This window comes from Mustela erminea, chromosome 1 (genome assembly GCF_009829155.1).
Source record: "Mustela erminea isolate mMusErm1 chromosome 1, mMusErm1.Pri, whole genome shotgun sequence".
In the NCBI taxonomy this organism is placed as follows: Eukaryota; Metazoa; Chordata; class Mammalia; order Carnivora; family Mustelidae; genus Mustela; species Mustela erminea.
The window spans coordinates 164,686,092-164,705,422 of NC_045614.1; the positions used below are offsets into that span (position 1 = coordinate 164,686,092).

General features: G+C 33.8%; 1 protein-coding gene across 1 annotated transcript in view; it reads left to right on the top strand.

The window, feature by feature from the left end:
* Positions 1–17,980, top strand: part of CIP2A (cellular inhibitor of PP2A) — a 36,229-nt gene extending 18,249 nt beyond the window's left edge. The window contains exons 11-21 of the mRNA XM_032349834.1: positions 1,111–1,252; positions 2,323–2,422; positions 4,135–4,253; positions 7,050–7,245; positions 7,728–7,802; positions 7,898–8,008; positions 10,368–10,564; positions 12,558–12,671; positions 12,917–12,999; positions 13,712–13,851; positions 14,697–17,980. Of these exons, the coding sequence (XP_032205725.1) occupies positions 1,111–1,252; positions 2,323–2,422; positions 4,135–4,253; positions 7,050–7,245; positions 7,728–7,802; positions 7,898–8,008; positions 10,368–10,564; positions 12,558–12,671; positions 12,917–12,999; positions 13,712–13,851; positions 14,697–14,867 (1,448 nt within the window). The 3' untranslated portion in view covers positions 14,868–17,980. The remainder of the gene's footprint in view (positions 1–1,110; positions 1,253–2,322; positions 2,423–4,134; positions 4,254–7,049; positions 7,246–7,727; positions 7,803–7,897; positions 8,009–10,367; positions 10,565–12,557; positions 12,672–12,916; positions 13,000–13,711; positions 13,852–14,696) is intronic.
* Positions 17,981–19,331: the final 1,351 nt, after the last annotated feature.

Below are 19,331 nucleotides of genomic sequence, written 5' to 3' on the forward strand. Positions count from 1 at the left end.
TTGGTAGAGTTGTTAGTATTTTAGCTTATATTCTAATTTTTACTGAAAGTTAAAGCCTCTAGAAATATTTTAATAAAGGTGATATACTAGGTTATAAAAAAAGACACATATCAAGACAATTTCATTCATTACAAAAAAAGAAAACCTTGAGTTCAATTTGTGTCACCGCCTAACTTTTGTATTCAGGTTTTCTTAGGTCTTTTCTTGTGTTTGCTCTTTTCTTTTAGATCAGTTAATTCTAAGCCTTTTGAAGCCCAAGTCCCATTTTTAAAAAATATTTCATTAATGTGTTTTTATTATTATCAACAAGAAACCTTTATATCTCAACCAGATCTTTTATCTTTACTTGGTCAAGTTTCCTTATATCTCAGTAGTAAGAATTTGCTCAACTTCGTCCTGCCCTAGAGCAAATTCCACATCTATTTACTCTCTTCTCAGAGTTACTGCTCCTTAATTTTTCTCTTCCCTACAGCAGTGATTCTCAATCCTGATTATGTATTAGAATAACCTGAAGAACATTTTAAAAATCCTGACACCTGAACCTTACTTCCAGCAATTCTAACCTGATTGGAGTAATCTAGAGCCCTGGTGTGTGGGCAGTGGGGAGATTGTGATTGATTTATCAAACTACTCACATGATTCTAACATGCAGCTAAAGTTGAAAACCACTGCTGTAGAGACACATGATTATTTTGCTTGATTGTTGATATCTATCTGTAATATATGCAGGCCTCAGAATTGGTACCGTTTTAAGCCAAATTTGATACTTTTTAAATGATACTCAAGTTAACTTACAATATTACAAAATAGAAAAAAATGACTTCCCTTAGTTCAGCAAATATTGAACCACTGTAATAAGCTTCTAAGAAAATACTAACATCCAGCAGAGTAACAGACATGGTGTCAGTCCCGTCTCTTGCCACTTACCAGTCACTTAAATGCTCTAAGCGTTAGTTTCCTAATCTGTCATTGAGCTAGTGTAACAATGATGATATGGAAGTGCAGTGACAAGATAATTTGTATGGAATCACTCTTAATACTGTGAAGTGCTATACGAATATAAGGGTTTTTTTGAGAATTTTTTGTTTGTATTCCTTAACAAAACTTAACCTCTGTGTGGAGATGATTCTCTAAAAATGCATGTTGCAAAAACTCTGACTACTATCAAATGTACCACTTTGATAGAACAACAATTTACATACGGCAAGATTGATCTGGGGTTTGGAACAAAGGTAGCAGATTCTGAATTGTGGTGAGTATATAAAATCCAAATGGCAAAATGGTAATACCAAACATAATAAAAATCAAAAGATCTAGTGATTCTCTCCTCTTGGAGGTAATCCTTGGGTATGCATTATTAACTCAAGGTGTAGCAGGGAATTAACAAGTTTTTTCATAATTTTTTAAAAATTCATTCAATTCATAGATTACATGCCTTGAAGAAAGGATAATCTTAACATCCATGATTTGTTTTTCATTGTTTAGGTTTGTTTTTTGTTTTAATTTTTGATTATCCTGAAGTGTCTTTCATAGTTCTTTTCTGGAGGTTCTTTCTGACATTGCCTCAGTAATTTTGTGTTTTAAACAAAAAGGCATGAAAAAACAGAAGGTCATTTTTTTTATTACCAGGAAATCAGTTACTACTGAAGGTTTCCTACTAAAAAAGACAGTTCTTTTCCTAAGCATGTTAAGACTTATGGTTTAAAGGTGAATTTTCACTGATAGTGATGAGAGAGATAGATTATTTTATTGCTCCTTTTCCGCATGAATTAAGTCCATTAACAAATCTTTATTGAGGACCTGAATACTAGACATTGATTTGTTCCAATTTCCATAAATGACATAATTGTCAATAATTGTGCTCCTCAAGAACAAGGATTACTTTTTTTTTTTTTTTTACTTTTTTATACTCCTTTTGTGGTATGTGGCTAAGAACATGGCTTAGTATAATTTATTTGATAAACGTAAGGTATTCTGTATTGCTTAAGGTTGCCCTTTATTGATATTCCAGTGAAAAAGCTAAAAATTAAGTAGGTCATTTTGCTGATGCTGTTGGTAATTTGGCTCAGAAAGTGGAAGCTCAGTGGTATTTGAAAACACTGTCTGAATTTAGACTGTTAATGCCAATTTGTTCTTTTGGGGTGTTGGGTTATAAGGATGCTGGTCTCTGTTATATTTTTACTTCTCAAAAGAAACAATACTTTATCTTCCTGAGGTTTAAAAACAAAAGTGTTGGTTTTTTCAGAATTTCTGTAAAATCATGGACAGAAATAAAGTTCTAAGCAACTTTTTGGTTATCTAATTTAAATATTTATTTTTAAGCAAACTTGCTGCTGATGTAGTTTTGAAAACTCTTGATTTGATGAACAGACTTAAACAGTTGGTTCCTGGTATGGAAGTAAGCTTCTATAAAATCCTTCAGGTGAGTGTAAACTCCTCAAATATTGAAGTTTATTCATACATAAATGCTTCCTAAGTGTGAGTTTCTGTTTTAATATTTTGAGGTTTAGAAAGTGTTTATCTTAGAATTGGCTATCAGAAAAGAGTTAATTGCCTTAAGTAGCTATTTTATTCCCAGTACACTGTAATTTTACGTAGTTTTGCAGGAATTGAACATAAATGCTTGTGACTATAATGTATAGGATGTTCATGATAGTAGAGCTTCTTCAGCCTTTTTCCTTTCTTGTGCCATACTTTAGGTTTTTTTGTTTATTTCTAATAGCACTGCAGTGAAGGGGAAGTGTTATTTGTTTTGGAGTTTTTGTTTTTGGTTGGGATTGATGATGTCGAGTGTTAAGGGGATAAGGGACACATCTGGAAGAAAAGGACATGATTGTGAGTGATATTAAGACCAGAGAGGGCATGCAGAGAATAGCTGACTCACGAATTTTGATGATGGTAGCTGAATAAGAACTCTAATGTTTACCTTGATAGCCACAAAACCTGACTTAAAATAGATACTTAGCAAACATGTGTGAATTGAGTTACTATAATAAACAAAGATGGTTCTGGTCTATATAGACAGGGTAGAAGTCAAAACTGAAACCTTATACAGGAGCCCCTTGTACGCTTTGGAGAGCATAATGCTGAAGAGATGGGCTTCAGATGTTGACTCCACCAGTCAGTCAAGTCATTGCAGACTTGAGCAAGCTATTTCACTTGTCTGAGCTGTAGCTTCCTTAACTACAGAATGAAAATAATGAATTCCCCTCCATGGGAGCAATTATGAAGGGTTACAATGAGGGTTATGGAGATAAAGCCCAGCTTTTTTTTTTTTTTTTTTTTTTTAAAGATTTTACTTATTTGACAGAGAGAGATCACAAGTAGGCAGAGAGGCAGAGAGGAAGGGAAGCAGGCTCCCCGCCAAGCAGAGAGCTCGATGCGGGGCTTGATCCCAGGGTGCTGGGATCATGACCTGAGCCAAAAGCAGAGGCTTTAACCCACTGAGCCACCCTAAAGCCCAGCTTTTAACATGGTTCTGTGGCATAAGATTATACTTGAGTACTTACAAGACCCTCAACATTGTAAAATGTAAATAATTATAAAGGATTCATATTTTAATATTTGTTCTCTGTTAACAACTTAAAAATTGGGTCAAACTGATTTTGTGTCAATTAGGAGATTTTTTCAGAATAAATGATTTGGAGCTTACAGTACTAATGTAAAATATTTACTGACATGAAGGACTTATGTGTTAAATATAATTGTTTCAGTGACAAAATTAGAATTTTTCTAGTTAATTTGAGTTTTACTTTTTTTTTACTTTTATTGGAAATGATTATTTGTTCTTACAGTCAGATTTTCTTTTAAAGGTAGCTAGAAAAATAAAACAATAATTCAAAATATCAGTCAGTTGTGGATCATATTTTAAATTCATCATAATATGTAAGATGTGATTTTCATAGGCACAACAAAACTTTTGCCAGATTTTTTCAAAGCTAGTGTTCATATTGACTGCATAGATAATTATAACAAAGTAAAGGCTAATGAATACATTCAAACAGCGGATAGAAACCTTTCAGAATTTGCCTGGAATTATTTTATGGTTTAGCTCTGTTTACTCACCTTGCTTTAAAAATCCTGACATTATTTATTCCTTGTGCCTGTTGTTTTTTGGTTTCTTGATTTGCTTAGGATCCACGCCTGATTACTCCCTTGGCTTTTGCTTTAACATCAGATAATAGAGAACAAGTACAGTCTGGACTGGGAATATTGTTGGAAGCTGCTCCACTGCCAGATTTTCCTGCTTTAGTGTGAGTTGTAGTCATTTGCAGTGTATCTCTTGTGGTCCTGGAATATCCTGCTGTGTTCTTTAATAGTCCTCAACACAGATAGATTAGAAAATCTGTGAATCAGAGACTTCTGATGTTGGTAATTTTTCAAGTGATTAAAAGAAAATTTGATTTCAGTACCTGAAAAGACCAGGTGTATACTCAGGGAAAAGCTAGCTTCAGAGGGTTAAATGTTTTTCAGGCACTATGTCTCTCTTTCTCTCACTTCCTCTATTTGATATAATAGCTTCTGGACTATGCTTATATCTTACCCAGTTTTAGTTCTTACATAGAATGAGCTTTCCCTGTGTGAGCTATACACCCCCCCCCCTAAAAAAAAGACATTCAGATTAGATGTGAGGAAGAATATCTTCAGCTTAAGGGTTTGCCAGAGGATAAAATGGGAAACTGCTCTAAAAGATTAAACACTTAATAAACAACATGGCTTTTAGGACTAAAAAACAACCAACAAAAACAAAACAGGAAAGAAAACAAAGAGCTTCTCTTCCCAGTTATTTAAATAAGTATTTTTTTTTTTAAGATTTTATTTATTTATTTGAGAGAATGAGAGAGAACATGAGAGGAGAGAGGTTGGGGGGAGAAGCAGACATCCTGCTGAACAGGGAGCTGAATGTGGGACTCGATCCTGGCACTCCAGGATCATGACCTGAGCTTACCTGCCCCAGGTGCCCTGTTTAAATAAACCTAAGCATCACTTTTGTTGACCAAATCTGGGTCATTTGCCATTGAAGGACCTTGGCAGATAACAAGGGTTCAACTGTGAGAACTACATGAAGTGAAAGTTAATTTGGGGGCAGTGGGAGGATTTAAAAAAAAAATTTGTGCTTTTATCAGAAAGTAAAATAGATAGTGGCCAGGCAGAATTGCCCACTATTCTCATTGATTTCAATCATTAGGAGAATATTTGCTATTTTTCTGTTGTTAAAGAATTTATTTATTTGAGAGAGTGAGAGAGAGCGTGCGCAGAAGTGGGGGGAGGGGCAGGAAGAAGCAGGCTCCCTACTGAGCTAGGAGCCCCTGACATGGGGAGAGGTGGGGCTCCATCCCAGGACACTGGGATCACGACCTGAACCAAAAGCAGATACTTAACTGACTGAGCCAGGAGTCCCTCTGCTATTTCTTTTAACTGACTTAGAAACTTATTTTTCAGAATTAATAATTTAGTCATAAATTAAGAGATTAAGAACTGTGGAGAATAAGACCTAGAGACCACATAATCAAAATTCTCTTCATTGTAAATATTTTTAAACAAATGGACAGATAGGGAGTTTCTCAAGTTAAGATCTGGAAATGATCTATGAAGCTGCTTCATTCATCTGGAGCTTGGTTGCTCCAGTTGTGGTAATCTGACATAAAGGAAAGCCCCTGTGTTTCAGAATGGAATGCTTCAGCTTCACTGAAAGTGGGAGTCTCATCCTCTGACCCTGTATATGAGATCTTCCTACCATTTCTTTATATCTTGGCTGCCCTGTCTTACTGGTGTTACATAATTTTCTCTTTAGAAACTATGTCAGGTGTTCATTTATTTTATGTCTTTTTATACCTTTGTTTATATCATCTTAGTTTAATAAGGTAAATTTATATGTTAGATGGGTGGGTGGGTACATAAGTACGTTTTTTGGTGTACATTTCCATCTGGTGAGGGCCAAGTATGTGCCAGGCCCTCTTCTAGTCATTTTAGATATTGCAGTAAATTAGACTGGGAACCTCTGTCATATGGTTTATATTCTAGCTGGGAGACAAGTTAAAAAAATTAAGTTTCATAATGTGCATGTCAGTATGAGTGTAGGGGGCTCTCTGAGAAAGTGAATTTGTACTGAGAGCTGATAATAAGATGGAACCAGCTCTATACAGATCTGGTGGGAAGAATATTCTAGTAAAGGAACAGCTCATTCAAAGACCCTGTGGCAGGAACAAGACATGATAAATGGGGCAGGATGGGAGTCAGGTTAGTGAGAAGATTCTGAATGAGAAAGGGTAAGAATGAAGGACATAGGTGAAGGACAGGTGATGTTGCCCATGGTAAGAAGGATGTTCTTACCAACAGCAATAACATTGTACTTAAGTTTAACAAATAATCCATACTTACAGACTAGTTCTAATGTCTCCAGAAAAGAGGTGAGATTGTCATTATAAAGGATTGTAAGTAGAAAAGCATTTACTTGACAGTATTTAGGGTATTTTCCAAAATGTGGCTTCATCATAGATCCAAGATTATTTCAAAAATATTTGAAGGCTTATATTCCCCAAAAAGATCCATTCTAAATATTCTCTAATTCTATACTAACTACCCGTTCCTCTATTTTTTTTTTTAAGATTTTATTTATTTATTTGACAGAGAGAGCGCACAAGTAGGCAGAGACGGGGAAGCAGGTTCCCCGCCAAGCAGAGAGCCTGATGTGGGGCTCAATCCCAGGTTCCTGAGATTCTGACCTGAGCTGAAGGCAGAAGCTTAACCCACTGAGCCACCTAGGCACCCTCCTCTATTTTTTTTTTTTTTTTTAAGATTTTATTTATTGAGAGAGAGTGTGTGGTACAAGTGGGGTGGGGGAGCAGACAGAGAGGGAGAGAGACAATCTCAAACTAGTGCAAAGCCCGTGGCAGGGCTCTATCTCACAACCCTGAGATCATGATCTAGGCTGAAATCAAGAGTTGAACCCTCAACTGACTGAGCCACCCAGGCTCTCCTTCCACTATTTTTTTGTAATGCATCTATCCATTCATTCTTTCTTTCTTTCTTTCTTTCTTCCTATTCAGACTTGGAGAAAGTATAGCAGCAAACAATGCCTATAGACAACAGGAAACAGAACATATGCCCAGAAGAATGCCCTTGCAATCTCTAAATCACAGTCTTCCAACATCAGTAAAATGTTTAACTCCTCCACTTTTGAAAGCTAGAGTTCCAGGATTGAACATTGAGGAATTAATAGAGAAACTTCAGGCTGGAATGGTGGTGAGTGGTAAATAACCATTATAAATGGGATTCTGCCTGGTACATACCAACTAAATATCACTCCTGATTATAACATTTATTTAAATAACTTAAGATGCCAATTTGATCAATGAAACCTTATCTTTTAATATGAAAATAACAACATTCTAGAAAGTTTGGAAAGAAAGAAAAAAATTAGCTATAAAATTCCCACATTTTAACACCAATCATTTTCCCCCTAGTCTTCCCCCAGTTAGTCCACCCTCTTCCTCTCCCTCTGTTTAAGAAATATATCCCACAAGCATATCAAGTCCTACCCAGATACTCTTCTGCAGTAGCCAGGTTAGTGAAATGTTTGTGAACTGCCTAATACAGGATTAATTTTTTTTACTTTTTTACCATTAAGTTTTAATGATTTGGTTTCACACTAGGCATTTTTTTTTATTGTGTTGAGTGTTAAAATTTCTGGTTTTCTGATTTTTGACTGTTGTATTAAAACTTAGGTAAAGGAACAAATTAATGATGTGAGAATATCTGACATAATGGATGTATATGAGATGAAACTGTCCACATTAGCCGTGAGTACAAGCTTATTTTAACTATACATAACAGTTGAGCTTTAATAGATGTTTTTCTGGTAAGTGATAAAGATAAATGGTTTGTCTTCTTACAGTCCAAAGAAAGCAGGCTACAAGATCTTTTGGAAGCAAAAGCTCTAGCCCTTGCACAGGCTGATAGACTGATTGCTCAATATCGCTGTCAAAGAACTCAAGCTGAGACAGAGGTGTGTACAATATAAAAACTTATCTGATATGTAGAAAAATAAATGAAGCAGAACATGTACGAAATTTTATTTTTGTTAGTGTTTGAAGTAAACTGTTCTCAGCGTTTCACTACTCCCTCCATCTTGAAACCCTTCCCCCTTTAATTTTGGTCACCCCAATATCTTCTGATTTTCTTTCTACGCTAAATGGATATTCTTTTCCTATATCCTTTAAGGACTTCTCTTCCTCCATTCAACCCTTAAATGTTGGGTTTTCCTGGCATTATGTTCTAAGTCCTTTGCCCTTCCTTAAATAGTCCAGGGATTCAGTCATTACCAGAATGTTAATGTTACCAGTTTTATATGCTGAGCCCAGATACTTTGCACTAAGCATTAATGCTTCCTGTATAGCTCTTTTTAAATATGTAGCAAATACTTCCCATTCAGTATGACCAGTCCTGAACTCATCACCCATTTCAAAAATTTACTTTTTTATATATTCCATCTTGTTCTGAAGAGTTCTAGATAAAAATCCTGGAAATCATACAGTTTACTTCCTACAATTAGTCATTCACCAAATCCAGTTGATTCTACCTTCTAAATATTACCTTTTCCTGCCTTGTTTCTTCTTGCTACTATTTGCTACAGGTCAAATTCTTTTCATTTTTTATATGAATCATAGCAAATCCTCCAGTTAGTCTTTTTACCTTCAGTCTGGAGCCCTTTTCACCCACCCTCTACGTGCATCCCAAGTCATCTTTTTGTATTTGGTTCCACCCTCCCTTGTTCCCCCTACAGTGATTTCTGAGGCTGTAATCTGATTTTATTGCTTCTGTGGTATATACCTGTAGTGGCTTACCATTACTCAGCAGATGATTTTAAATTCCTTAGTTTGGCACGTAGGATTCTAAAATTACTTTCATTCCTCATCTCCTTGCATTTCTGTGCATTCTCTGCGATCACCTATATCAGATTTCTTTGCAGTTTCTTATGCAGTTCTATTGCTCTGCAGTTAGTTGACATACTCAGGTTTCTCTGTCCTTGTATTTGCTCTTCCATGTCTAGAACACCTTTTCCTCTTTCTCTGCCTAACTCCTAATAAGCCTTCATATTTTAGTTTAAATACTTCCATTTCTTAGGAAGCTGTCTCTTGTCTTCTCCTTCCCATACATGTGAAAATTATACAACCCTGCTCCCCACCCTTGATGTTCGAGATAGTTTCGGTATCTCTAGGCCCCAGCAAGCACAGTACTTGGCACATGGTAGGTGCTCAGAAAGTCTGACATTGTGCTGTGCGCACATATACACACAATATGTACATTAGGAGTGAGAGCTTACTGCAGTAATATGAAATTCCTAGCAAATATAAACAGAGTCTCAACAGTTTGATATCATTTATGATGAACTGTAATAAAGTCATTTGATTTTTGAGAGGTATTAAAGTCAGTGACACATAAAATACCTTTAGAGTCTTCTCAGAGTATTCATATTTGAAAAAAATATGAATAAATATAACCATGTTTTCCTTTTCTCCTGTTGACGTGGATTCATTTGTCTTAACAATGTATTGGATTTATCATAAATTTCAACAAAGAAAATTAGTGGTATTAAAATCATTTTGTCCTCTCCCTTTCCATAGCATTTTCTTATATTCTATGTCTGTTGTACATGTCTTGCATTTTATTGGAGAATATAATGTTTTATCTGTTTTACTGGAAAGGTTTCTTATAAAAAATAACGCTAAATAATGGGGTATTACTGCTTTATAGACTGTCAAAAAAAAGAGAAGGGCTTAGGTTTTTATCTGGCATTTCAATATAAGAGTATTTTTCAGGCTAAAGGGTGTTGGGGGTTGTTCACTTCTCATTCTAGTGTTCTGTTTCTTTAATGTTTCATGTCACAAATACTTTCATATTAATTTAGGCTGTATTCCCTAATTGTGCTAGCTTAATTTTAAGTGTTGCTTAAACATATGTAATACAGTTAAGATCTTATTTTTAATATCTCCGTGAAATGGGAAAACTGATTTGTGTAAACTTTATGGTTTAGTGTTGATGGCTCGCCCCAGGGACCACACATACCCTTTTAATTAAGTACAGAATGTAGACCTACTTTCTTATTGTTATAATTGTGCTAATTTCCTTGCGTCTGGTCATGCCGAGATTTTTCTAGTCAGGACAATCTCTTAAGTAAAAAAAATGTAACAGTGTTAGATTTATTAGAAGTAGTTAATTAATAAGTATATGTGACTAATAAAACTTTATATAACCAAATAGATGCTTGCCTCTTAGATATTTAGTAAATCTTTTAAATTGTAGAAATTGAGCCAGCAATACACATGGAAGTAGAAAAGTCTGTGTTCTGTTTGGTTTTGTTTTAGGCACGGACACTTGCTGGTATGTTGAGAGAAGTTGAGAGAAAAAATGAAGAGCTTGGTGTGTTGCTAAAGGCACAGCAGGTTGAATCAGAAAGAGCCCAGAGTGATATTGAGCATCTCTTCCAACATAATAGGAAATTAGAGTCTGTGGCTGAAGAACATGAAATACTGACAAAATCCTACATGGAACTTGTTCAGAGGTAAATTAATAAAGTAAAATTTTCTGTGTTAAGTTAGGAGTGTAGAATGAACACACAGTATTTCTTTTCTGTGGTGCTAAAATCCTTTTGTAAACGTTCACATATTCTGATAATTCCATAAGTTTAAGGAGTTGACAAGAAACTTACATCACAGGTAAATGAAGTATTGCTTACTCAAACTTAGGATCAAAGTCAGAAATAGAATACAGGTTTCTTTGTTTCTCTCCAGTCGACACTGCTTCTTTCATGTATTCATGCAGTCCTCAGTCATCTGGGGTTTTAATACCACAAGAACAAGTTGATCTGCTTTGTTCACTGACAAACCCGTATGGCCTGCAGCAGTACTCAGTACACAGTCAGGCATTCCATAAATGTTGAAGGACCTTAGTTGTCATAATTTGTGTTAAGTTGAGCCATATGAATTGGCCATTTCTGTACATCAAATGTGTTGAATATGAACAATTTCATATTCAATTGAACATATCCAATTTCCAGTCTCATAACACGGGAATTCAGGTGTTAGTGTTTAAAACATCTCTCAGTTTGTACTCATTATTTCTCCTTAATGTCACTGAATATGGTTTACTTATATATGTGACTTTATCTGTGGAATAAATTCTTAACAGGTGAATTGTTGGGTTAAAGAATATGTGCTCTCAGGTTTTTGATGGATTGACAAGTTTCCTTTCAAAAAGGCTTACATGCCTACTAACAAAATACGAGATTGATCATGCTTTCCTCCTTTGTCATGCTTTCCTTCTTTTAATCTTTTAGGTCAATTTTAAAACTGAGATATAAAGAAGACCCGGAACAATTACAGATTCTCTACCAAACAATAAAAACATTCCAGTTAACTTGTTCTTTTTTTAATTTATAATTTAACATTGATTAAGATTTGAAAAAATCTTCTATCTATGCTATAATATAGAGATCTAGAAGATTTTAACTCTGTAAGATCTATATGCTTATTTGCCAATCAATAAAAATGAAGGGTGGAAAACATATAGCATCTAGAAAATTTGTGACATTAAAATTTCCTAAACAGGATATTTTCTCCCAGCAATAACTTTCTCCAAAATCTGTTTTAGGCAGCCCTGGTAGAGTGGACTATTGGTGTTAAGTCAGGATGTGAGAAAAAGTAATAAGCATTGGTCCCCACAGAAATACGGGGTTTCCAGGAACCACTTGTACATCCCGTTGATGTTCCAGATAGTGAGTGAGGGGCCAAGAGATAAAATTCCTGCCTTCTGGGGCCAGACAGGACAAATAATGAAGTTGGCTGGGGGAAGAAAGGTCATCGCTAATGGTAGGGACTATTTAAAGGCATTCAGATTCAGAATTGTAAAAACCACATGGGACAGATAAAACACTTCTAGGCAAATTTGGCCAGTGCTACCAGTTTGCACTTAGTGAAGTAAAAAGGACATTTTATGCCTAAAATACTTGGGCGTCAAAGTATCACTTTAGAAAGTATTTCTGTGTTTACTTTGCTAGTAAACTAAGCAGAACTGTTAGATGCAGAGCTCTGAAGAGGCAAGTGAAGTTTAGTATCCCAAACTACATCATTAATTTGACATTTTTAATTAAACATACATTATGCCCAAGGGGCTAACAATAGCAGATTTAAGTTTTATTTTTTAATAAACTACATCCTTTTACAGAAGTTTTTAAAAATTTTCTGGATCTAACTATGAAAATAACTATAATATATATAGCAAATTATGTAGAGCAATATTATCCATAAAGCTCTATATCCATAAATATGAGGTAAATGCCCTGCACTTTTCCTTTTTATAGTAAATATTACCTCCTAAGTCAGCCAAAATAAATCTTTAATGTCTTTTAGAGTTTATCTTTCTTTATGGCCTGCTTGTTCATGACATTCCTCTTCTTCAGTGTATGCAGTTTGGTTTGATGAGATAATAAACGACAGTTTCTTTTTTCCATTAAATGTTTGCCTCCCTAAAAATATCAACTCATTTTGTCTTTTCAGGAATGAAACCAATGAAAAGAAGAATAAAGATTTGCAGATGACATGTGATTCTCTGAATAAACAAATTGAGACAGTGAAAAAGTTGAATGAGTCATTCAAGCAACAAAATGAAAAGTAAAATCTCTAGTTCTTAATTCTAATTATTTTGGATTTTTTAAAAACAGTGATTCTCTTTATACAGAGCATTGTTTTTTATAGATAAAGTTAATAGAATTACCACTTATTTTAGATATAAAATACATATTTGACAAAATGTAAGGTAATTACTCTTATTAATTTGCTCTTAAAATACTTGTTGGAAAGAAAAAGAAATGAAATACTTCCTTGATGCGTTCTTCTATATTTTTTTATAACTTCAGAACTATTGCCCAATTAATAGAGAAAGAAGAACAGAGAAAAGAAGTACAGAACCAACTAGTAGACAGAGAATGTAAGCTAGCAAGTAAGTAACTTCTTATTTAATATATTGTCTATATTTTTTAACATATCTTATGTTGGTAGAAGAATCAAAGCATGATTTATTTTCTACTTCTCTCCCTTTTTTAAAGCTTAAATCACATTTTAAATAACTTTCCTTTTCTTGCCATAACATTTTACAGAAGAGTTTAGTTAGATTGATTAAATTGAAAAAGCAATATATATTTTTTTTAATCTGGGAATTAGAGGAAAGGATTGTCTTTTCAAAAGAAAGAGTTTTAAAAGAATATAACAGCAGGTGGCAGTGCTAGGTAACTTTTAGTTACCAGCTTCTAATGGCAGTAGCTCTGAAATGATCCACAAAAACATTTTTGTTCTAACTCACTTGCCTTAGACATCTGCCTAAATAATTTTTTATATTTTTTTATATCTTTCTAACCCTTGATCTATGAGGATTGTCTTTCCCCTCATAACTATACATACAATATCAGGGACAGAGGAAGAGGGAAAGACATGGAGATTTGGCATTTTCTATAGAATACTGGCCCACAGGAAGAGTTTCATGGTATTTTCTATTCATCAAAACTGTGGAACTTTTATTTTCAACAAGGCATTTCTTCATCTTCCCAGTTGTCGTTCTTTTGCTCTAATTACATAGTGGCTAATTAACCTTTTCAGGGTAACATCAGTATGCAACCTCTAACCATATAGCTGACTGTTTGTTTGTCTGTTTTAAGATTTGCAACAAAAAACAAAAGTACAAGAAGAAAAAATTAAAATCTTGCAAAAAGAAAGGGAAGATAAGGAAGAAACCATTGATATCCTTAGAAAGGAATTAAATAGAACAGAACAGATAAGAAAAGAACTGAGCATTAAGGTAAGAATCTGTTGAGTTCTCATTGGTAGTAGATGAATAAGTCTACTACTATTACTGCTTTTTAGTGGGCAAAGAATACATGAAGGGGTTCCCAGATCTGAAGGTCACATACAAGTGGCTGTGTTTGGCTGCCTCTCCCAGCTTTTAGGGAAAGGAATAATAATAGGAGTTCCTATTTGTTAAGAACTTTATAATTTGCCAAGAACTCTGAAACATTTTTCTTAATACTCTTCTCCTTAGCAAATATATTAATATATAAGTATCAAATGTTTTCAACCTACAAATGAAACTGAGTTTTGAGTTACTGAGGGTGTGTCACAAAGCTAATTCAGTATTTTGAATCTAAGTCCACTGTTCATTCCACTTTATCATAGTTGTTTGTGTGTGTTAGCTATCAATAGCACTTTCTGGCCCAGCTGCTGCTAGAAAGATGAGAGCACACCAGGATTAAATGACCACTTGAACAACTACAGAGCACAAGTGAAGAAGAGGCATTAAATCTAATGCCACGTTTACCGATTTCCTGGTTCTCCTTTAATGTGGTCATCTTAATAGTGATTCTAAATTGTGATGTGTACTGTTTTCTGCAAAATTTCAGCTGCTAATATTGACTTAAAAAGACAAATTGAATGTGTCTTTCCAATTTGTATTATATTGTTTAATAATTATTTATCTTAAGCTTACCATAAAATTTAATTGACTAAGATATAAAACATATTTGTAATGTGTCTTTTGACATAGTTGTTTTACAAATGAAAAATAGGACATCTTAAAATATCTGTGAAAGGAAGACATACTAAGTTTGTTTTCCTGGATTCCTTCCTTTCCCTACCCCCAATTCCTAGGCTTCCTCACTAGAAGTTCAAAAGGCCCAATTAGAAGGTCGTTTGGAAGAGAAAGAGTCATTGGTGAAACTTCAGCAAGAGGAGTTGAACAAACACTCTCACATGATAGCAATGATCCATAGTTTAAGTGGTGGAAAAATAAGTCCAGAAACTGTGAATCTCAGTATATAGAGGTTACATATTTATCTTCCGGGGGAGGTGTGGTAGGGAAGGTAATTTGTGACTCCAAAACAATAGCAAATTATTATCTAATTATTAATTTAGTAAAGAATCTGATCTGATAAATATTTTTATTTGGTCTTAAAAGTTTTACTTATGGTTTCTGGCTTTCATTGCTTAAAGCTTTCTTTGGTTCTTATATTAGAATATTCTTCTTGACCTCCATTATTGTTTTTCTAAGGTTTTTCCCTTTTCCTTAGTTGCTTTCCACTCCCTTCTGCTTTTTAATTTATTCTCATTTGTGATTAGATTTCAAAATCAAACTTTCTTGATGTAACAGTCCTAAAGATTAAGAAATTGAAAGTAGTTATTAGTATAAAAAGAGAAAGCGTGGCATTGCCTGCAAAGTTTTTCTCTAAATAGCACAAAAGAATTCAGTAACTTTAAAATAATTTTATTTTAAAATGCAATTTAAAATTCAGTAAGATATATGGTATAAGTTCTAAATTTGAAAAAATGCAATGAGTAGAGAAATAATGTGAAAAAATTAGAAAATATCAGATGTATTAAATGAATACATTGTCACATTTAAAAAGTGATAATTTGTAGAATTATTTGAGATAGCCTTAGTTTTTTATTTTTTTTAAAATGTACCATGTTCTGTCCATATCATTTCTAATCAAGAATTTCTTTTGATTTGCACCAGGATAACTTGGATTCCACAATTGCTACATATTCAGACATTTATTATTTGTTAATTCAAATGTGAATTGCATTTAATATATTGTCTTTTGTTTAAATAGTTTTTAATTTGGCCATTTAATTTTAAAGCATAGGTTGAATATCCTTATTCATGTATTCTTTTAATACAAGGGAATTTTTCAGTACTTTTCATTTGAATCAAATGGTGTAAGTAGTGTTTAAGAAGAGTTTTTATATTAATATTTTAGTTGATTTTATTGCTAGTTTCCAACCATTAATTTTGCTTGGTGTTTTCTTCCCTATTTGTATCTTCATGTGACTTAAGTGAACTTAGATTTACTTCTGTTTTTCAACTATAGTGTATCTGAATTTATGTTTAGAAATTAGACATATTTTCAGAATTTGCTAATTATGTTAGGTATCAAACTGTCATAGTTTTATTATATACTTGAATACATTTTGTATATTTCTGCAAATTTTTTTGAAAAGCGTTGTACAGAGTATCACATTTTAGATTGCTACTTGTTCTATAAGGGGTTTTTTGAAATTGCAGTCATTTTCAATTTTATATGAAAAAATATTTAAATGAGTAGATATGACTGAAGAACAAAAGGCTTTGTAAAATAAAACAAGAAGTTCTGAAAAATAAAGTAATGAACCAAAACCTATAGGGAAAATCAAACTATCTATACAATATAGACACTTTTAAGAAGACACTGAGCCTAGCCCACTGCTGCCCAGTAGAACTTCTTGTAATGTTGGAAATGTTCTATGATACACTGTCCAGTATCATAGCCTTTAGCCATAGGTGATTTTTGAGCACTTAAAATATGATTAGTTCAACTGAAGAATTTAGATTTTAACTGCCATCCTGGGGACAGTGCAGATCTAGTCCATTCTTGTAAGTATGCATTTATATAAAACATTCAGTTTGCCTATTCTTGAAGATCTATGTAGGCAGAGACTCCACATATTTGTTAGCAACCTTTTTTTTAATACAACAATTTTAATGTGTCATTCTTGATCTCTCTAAAGAAAAATAAATGTACTTTAGCTTTAAAGGTGAGTACTAATCAACATCCCCTTCATTTTTTTCTGTTTATCCTAGTCTGTCTCTTACAGCATCCTTCATATTGTCCCTTTTAGGCTTGTGTACCTCAGGTTAAAATAACAAAGAGAGAGAGTGTGTGTGTGTGTGTGTGTGTGTGTGTGTTTTCTTTTTTTAAAAACTTTAAGTTTGAGCCACACCATAGAGTTTTACAAATGATTTCTGTGTGTCTATGTGTGTATGACCATTTCCTAATGGAGAAAGTAGAACTAAGTAAATGTATCATTATATTAGAATTGTTCAAATTCTCTAAAAATCTTGCTATGAAGAGTTTGTTCAAGTGTACATTAGCACAGTTCCTTTTGCCATTTACATTTGCCACTTGACTAGATACAGACTTCTCTTAAATTGGACTGATTGAAGTTTATACTAAACTCTCTTTTTAATGTCAGGGCAAAAACAAATAATCATTAAAACTTAATGCTGTGTTTTGGGGGGAAATTGTCAGATTAGTATCCTTTTATTTGTATTTATTTGTTTTAAAGTCTAGTTATTTATGTTAAGGATGTAACATAAGACTCTCTTGAGTTAGGACTCTTAGTTAAATGAGAATGTTTGACTTCCAACTTCTACCAGAGGCTCATTCACATATGTTAAGGTACTTCTAATCAAGTTATATTCCCTAAAACTCATAACCTTTAATTTGATCTGTTTCCTCTTTTCAAATAGTTACGAATTGTGTTTATGGCCTTACTTCTGATTTACCTACTGATGAACCAAACACATGCCCTGTTTGTGACTTAATTTATAGGAGTCAGCAAACATTTTCTATAAAGGGCCAGATAGTAAATATTTCAGGCTTTGTGAGTCATTGTGTCTCTCTTACAACTACTTAGTTCTGCAGTGGTAGCAAGAAGCAGCCCTAGACAGTACATAAATAGGCATGACTCTGTTCTAATAAAACTTTATTTACAGAATCAGTCAAGGCTTTGCTATTGGGTGTTATATCTTACGGATTAATTGGCCCTTTTATCATTAAGAAAGATGTCTTTATCTCAGTAAACTTTATCTTGAGGTCTGAGGTCTTTTTAAATTGGTATATGAATATAGCCACTCCAGCCTTTTTATGTTTTCTGTTGTCCTCGTATATATTTTTCTATCCATTTACTTTTAACCTGTGTCGTTATATATAAATTTGCAACTGTAAATAATATATAGTTTGGTCTTGCTTTTTTTTTAAATCTATCTTGACAATCACTTCACAATCCACTTAGAGTCAATATTATACTAGTTAGTATAAAATGTAGACGCCCCGTAACTGTCTTGGTCCTTTTATGTTCTCATCCTTCATGTTATAGCTGACATATATATCTATATATATTTTTAAAGATTTTATTTATTTATTTGACAGAGATCACAAGTAGGCAGAGTCAGGCAGAGAGAGAGGAGGAAGCAGGCTCCCCGCTGAGCTGAGAGCCCAATGTGGGACTCGATCCCAGGACCCTGGGATCATGACCCGAGCCGAAGGCAGAGGCTTCACCCAATGAGCCACCCAGGCGCCCTCTATATATATTATTGAACCTGAAAACAATGTTATAATTTTTGCTCTAAATAGTTATTTGGAAATACCCTGGCTCTCAGCGTCATATTTATACACAACAATACACATAAGTAGTATCTTCATTATAACACTATTTTTTTTTCTTTTGAAATAATAAGTTAACTTGTAGGGAGATACTACAAATACCCTGTTTCTTCTAACTTTCACCCACGAGTTTCAACCTCCATTGATAATTCTTGCTTGAATCAGTTATTACTCTGATGGCTGCCACTTTTGTTTCAGAAACTTTTGTTGGAAGAAAATGGAACATATTACCTATAATGATAAATAAGTGTTTTGTATTAAGAAATAAATTGTATATTTTCAGCATTCACTGAGTTTACATTCAAGATAATTAATTTTTAAAAAATGAACAAATAAAAATATGACCTATGCCTTTAAAAGGTAGATAGTTTATTTTTTATAATATGGATAATGATTGTGCTAAGTACTTGAAATTGTATGCTTCTCTCATCCATGCTTTGAGATGAAACAAAAATTTTTAAAAATCATGGATTTCTTTGAATCTGCAAATCGCTTTAAAATCTTTTTTTTTTTTAAGATTTTATTTACTTATTTATTTGACAGACAGAGATCACAAGTAGGCAGAGAGGCAGGCAGAGAGAGAGGAGGAAGCAGGCTCCCTGCTGAGCAGAGAGGCCGATGCAGGGCTTGATCTCAGGACCCTGGGATCATGACCTGAGCTGAAGGCAGAGGCTTCAACCCACTGAGCCACCCAGGCGCCCCCACTTTAAAATCTTAAAGTCTTACGCTGTTCAGCATTTTGTAGTTAATTGACTTTCTTCCTGTAATGCAAAGACTGAGGCTGGATTTGTTTATATTTGCGTTCATCTAAACATTTCAAAAATACCCTAAGAAAACTTAATTATCACCATGACTAAGAGGTACCATAATTATCAGAAACCAGCTTTTCTTCACATTGAACTACAAATAGCCCATCATAAACATCATTAGATGTGAGAAGTAACTTTCCTCCCAACTAAATACATATTTTTAGTTATCTTAATTCCCCAAGGACCTAATGTTTATGTTCTTGGTATCTCAAAAAAAAAAAAAAAAAAAGATAATCTTGGGATATACAGCAAAGGGCTTTTTATGTAAGGTC